Source organism: Belonocnema kinseyi, chromosome 3, assembly GCF_010883055.1.
Source record: "Belonocnema kinseyi isolate 2016_QV_RU_SX_M_011 chromosome 3, B_treatae_v1, whole genome shotgun sequence".
Classification (NCBI taxonomy): domain Eukaryota; kingdom Metazoa; phylum Arthropoda; class Insecta; order Hymenoptera; family Cynipidae; genus Belonocnema; species Belonocnema kinseyi.
In genome coordinates this window covers 140,845,850-140,850,726 of record NC_046659.1, presented here as the reverse complement: position 1 = coordinate 140,850,726, position 4,877 = coordinate 140,845,850, and the positions used below count along the sequence as shown (strand labels likewise).

Below are 4,877 nucleotides of genomic sequence, written 5' to 3'. Positions count from 1 at the left end.
TCGTGGACTATCTTGAAAAAGGTAAAACCATAACCGGAGCATACTATTCATCATTATTGGACCGATTGAAAATCGAAATCGCCGAAAAACGACCGCATTTTAGGAAGAAAAAACCGCTTTATCATCACGACAATGCGACTGTTCATTCATGCTTAGTTGCACAAGCAAAATTGCATAAAATCGGCTTCGAATTGGTTCCTCAGCCACCGTATTCTCCAGACCTGGCCCCCAGCGACTATTACTTGTTCCCTAACCTGAAGAGATGGCTCACCGATAAGCGTTTTTACTCAAATGAGGAGCTCATAGTTGAAGCTGAGGCGTATTTTGGAGACCTTCCCATCGAGTACTTTTCGGACGGTATCAAAAAATTAGAAAATCGTTGGACTCGCTGTATCGACCTAAAAGGAGAGTATGTTGAAAAATAAAACCGACTTTGGCCAAAAAAACGTCTCCGTGTTTTATTTTTCAGGGACTTATCAGGCTGCCTAGTAGATAAGAGGAAACAAAGGGGGTGGATAGAATTAAGGTCTAGCAGTTTTTGCCGAATGCTTAGCTCCGGTTCATGCAGCAAGTTGCACAGTCGTTAGCAATCGCCTATTTGGCGCACTTACATCATACATGGCTATTGCTTTCCGAAAACCAATGTACCAGACCCAAAAGGATTACTACTTATTTTAACCTTGCTATTATTAATTACAGTGAACCTTAGAGTGAGTGCCGGTTTTGGGGCTGACCCTGGACCTAACTCCCCAAACAAAGATTTACTTCGAATGTAAAGAGTCAAGTATGAGTGAGCAATCCTCCCCCGCTCAGATCCTCGCTCCCATCCTTGCTGCGCCCCGTCAATTCTCAGGAGAGAAAAACTCTACGGGCCTTATCTCGCGGGTTCACTGTGCTAATGTCATTCTTTACGATATGAATATTGCTCAATTGCTCAATTTTTAAGTAGACTGTATTTACTGAATGTCCTTAATGAAGAGGAGGGTATATGATGATATGGTACATTAAAGCTATATTACTAAAAATAATATCTTTTATAGGTACTAGAGACTAAGAGTGAGTCAATTCTTAAACCCGGTTTATATGTTCTTGTTGTAATCTTCGTAATTGGAGGATTTTGCGCTGCCGGCGAATACCTGAAATCTAAGGTTAGAAATTTAGTGAAGTTCGTGTAAAACTTATTGTCTTATTTTTTAATTCAAATCTGTTAAAAATAACAATAAGTAGGGAATAATATATCACTCTTAAATTTCAACTAGTTTTAACTTTTCTCACTAGCCTAAATATAGAAAATAAGTAATATAGAGATATTTTATAGAGTGTGTTAATTGCGGAGGATGCATATTTTCTTCCTTGGTATGAATTCAAACCGACTGTATGCAAAATGGTAGTGGTATTAATTCAAAGAGCGCAAATTCCAATATCAATAACAGCGGGAAAATTTGTAATTTTGTCGAACTCCAGTCTTTTTCAAGTAAAGTTTAAGAAGGGTTGTTTAGCAAACGGGCGCAAGTGCGAAATTTCGAAAATTTGTCTTATTGACGCAAAATAATTATTTTACCTTGACTGACGTACGTCTCGGTAAAATATTATGGTACAGTTCGATGTAGAAGTGTATTAAAATCCCTTCTTTATATTATATAAAAGAAATCATTCCTTATTTTTACCTTTTCTTTCTACAATCTGATACAGTGAATGAAGCATTTTTTTCCTTTTTTTTAAATTAGAAGATAACAGAGTAAGGCAGCTTTTGCTGTATCAGGTCTGCTGTTTTTTTTAAACTGGTTTTTTCACGGTTTAATAGAGCACAATATATATGAATGCGTTAAAGTTTCACAGTTATTTAGGTCCCCTACAAAATTCAAGTTTTGGCATTTACACCCGTTTGCTCTACGACCATTTATAACATTTTTACTCATGGGGTAAGATTAGCCAAGTGCTCGTATTTAGATTCTGTTAAGAGGGTACACCTAGTCAAACGGATGGTGAAGATACGGGGACCTGAATTTTGACGAGTAACCCTAACGACGACCGCTAACTTTTAATTAAATATAATCCCTGATAAATTTCTTGGACTTTACTTTCTTATTAGGGTTTTAGAAGGGTCTTGCAACGAGGTTCACAATAAAAATTCTAAAATATAAAAGTTATTTCACCTTGATTTTTAATTTTTTTAAACAGTTTTTAGTTTTTCTCCAAATGCGGCATTTCTTAAGTAAGCTAGAATATAGCTTGATTTTTTCTCTTGAAAAACATCCTGAGAAAAATAGGATGGAAATTATTGGTTTAGTTATGAAAAGTCATAACATCACGGGTGCCCTACGCAAACTAGTCAAAGCAATACCAGGCGTGATAGATTTAAAAAATCAGCAGAATCACATCAAAAAGCACTTTAAATTGTTAGATTTAATGAGATTAAGACAAACAAACACCCTAAAGTGTGAGAGGCATGCGGGCTCACAATAAGCATCTCGAATTGTACAGGTAAACAGAACCATTTACTGCAATCGCTTATTATTTTAGTATTAATTACTGTTTTTTTTATAATGAAATCGTGTTGAAAATTTTACCTAAAAAATGAAAAGAAAAGTATTGGATGAGTTGTGGAAGATCATACTCTAAGAAAAAAATACTTCGGATTCAATTAAATATTGGTTTGAAGCATCAAACGGTGCCTTCGCGCTTGGTCAAATGTATATAAAATCAATTCAAAAGCATATTCTATTTGAAACTATTAAAAAAATTTTTAAGGATTTTTGGGTTAGACATTTTTTTCAAGAAATGAAAATTTGAAAAGCTTGCATCTCCGTAATGTTTTCAAACTTTTCTCTTTTTTGAATAGAAGTATAAGAAGATATACAAACTTTATATAGATTTGAAAAAGAATTCAATTATATTTAAAACTTGTAGATGTAAACAATCTTTTCTGGGAATGAGAGTTGAATAGCAAATTAATAAATATCAGTTAATTTGTTTATAACATTAATCAATTTATGTTTATATTTAGTTAAATTAAAATAAATAATATTACCATAAATATTATATCTTATTGAAGCAATACTGTGTTTTTCATTTTGTTTTATCATTCCATTTGTTTATAAAAACTCGAACTTTAAAGATACATTGTTTCAAAATTCAGTTAGTCAGCAATGCTTATGAAAATTTTGGCACATTTTCTTTAGATGTTCAGTGTTTGTATATATTTTGAATATTTAAATTTATACTGCCAAATGAGACGACTGAAAAATCCCGGAAAACAAAATTTCCGACACTGTACAATTCCCGAACAATAAAGTTCTTATTAAAAGTTTCCTAATTATGAAATTCTTGAATTATAGAAATTTAAAAATTGTTGTTTCTAAAAAATAAATATAATTTATTTATTAAAAACACAATGATCAAATATTTGTATTAAAGAAATTTTTTATCAATGTTTAAGCTGCATGAAAATTATTTCTTGAATTTAAAATAACAATAATTGTATGAAGATTGTGTGAAGAAATTGATTTGAAGACTGTGCGCATTTTTAAACAAAATTTCTCATCCAGAAATACATTTTTCTAAATTATATTTTATGTATATTTTATTTTATCATATTTCAATTATATTTTATTTTATGATATTTTAAATAATATTTAACAAAATAATGGTTTTGATTCTTTAAATTCTGGAATTTTCAGGTGCGGCCATTTTATAATTCAGTAATTTTCTGTCGAAAATTTTGTTATTCTGGAGTTTTTAAATAGGGTGATATTATAAACTATAGTGCATTATATTATTCAGGAATTTTTCAATTTGGGATTTCTATATTTCGCAATTTCATAATTTTCGGAGATTTATTTTTTTGAATTTTTCAGTCGTCCGCTGACAAATCGCCATATTTAAACTTTGAATCAAATTTGAATACATCAATCTTATCGGCTAGAAGCTTATTGCAGTGTTTTTTGTATATATATATTTCCAGCAAAATTTGATAGTGTTCAAAATTTTTTGGAAGATTCGAAAATATATTAATCAGGCTTATTTATATACGCTCATGAATCATGAAAAATATTTTATAGATTGGAGAGGTTTAATACTTTTGGTTCAAATTTACTAAGCCTTACAGACTGTGGCGCAATTTTTTAAAACATTTGTATTTATGTTCTATACAACAAGATTTTTATCTTCACATTGAAATCTTTTACCTAAGAAATAAATAAATATCTTGATCTGATAATAGAATATACAGATGACTCAAAATTTATTTTTCTTCGCTTTTATCACAGATGCTGTAGATCTGATAGTGTATACTTTTGACCGTAGTCGAATGCGACATTAATTGTAACTACAGTAGATACAATCAAATCGAATGCATCTTTATTTCGCGGAAATAGTTTTCTCTAGAAGTTAAAAAGATACTTTGTTACTTGAAAAGTATGTTGAACATTTTAAAAACAACATTTTCTTGAAATAAATGTTTATTTACTAGCCATGCGCGCTACCAAGAATTCTGTAGTCTGTCAGTGGTTCCGATAGTTTATAAAAATAATTTTTCTTTAAGGCGCAACAAAAATTTTATTTTATTCTCACTTTTTTGTGGTTAGAGAAAGATTTATATATCTTATAAATGAAATTTTAAAAACGATTTAATTTTAGAAAAACAATAGTGAATAATTAAATAATTACTGAATTTTAAGGTTCTCACTTGCGACTGTATTTTAAGACCTTAAGAGACGCTAGTGGACACATGGGAAAAAAATCGGTTAAGATGGTTCGGACATGTTGAGAGAATTCCAAATGAACGACTAACGAAACAATTGTATCAAGGTAAAGTAAATGGCAGCGTGCCCAGAGGTAGACCGCGGAAAGAATGGTTAGAATGTGTGAATGAGACC

At 31.1% G+C, this 4,877-nt stretch overlaps 1 protein-coding gene across 1 annotated transcript in view; it reads left to right on the top strand.

Moving 5' to 3' along the window:
• LOC117170041 overlaps positions 1 to 4,877 on the top strand; it is an 8,603-nt gene that overhangs the window by 2,232 nt on the left and 1,494 nt on the right. Inside the window, exons 2-3 of the mRNA XM_033356560.1 lie at positions 1,041 to 1,148; positions 1,319 to 1,474. Coding sequence (XP_033212451.1) covers positions 1,041 to 1,148; positions 1,319 to 1,474 — 264 coding nt within the window. The remainder of the gene's footprint in view (positions 1 to 1,040; positions 1,149 to 1,318; positions 1,475 to 4,877) is intronic.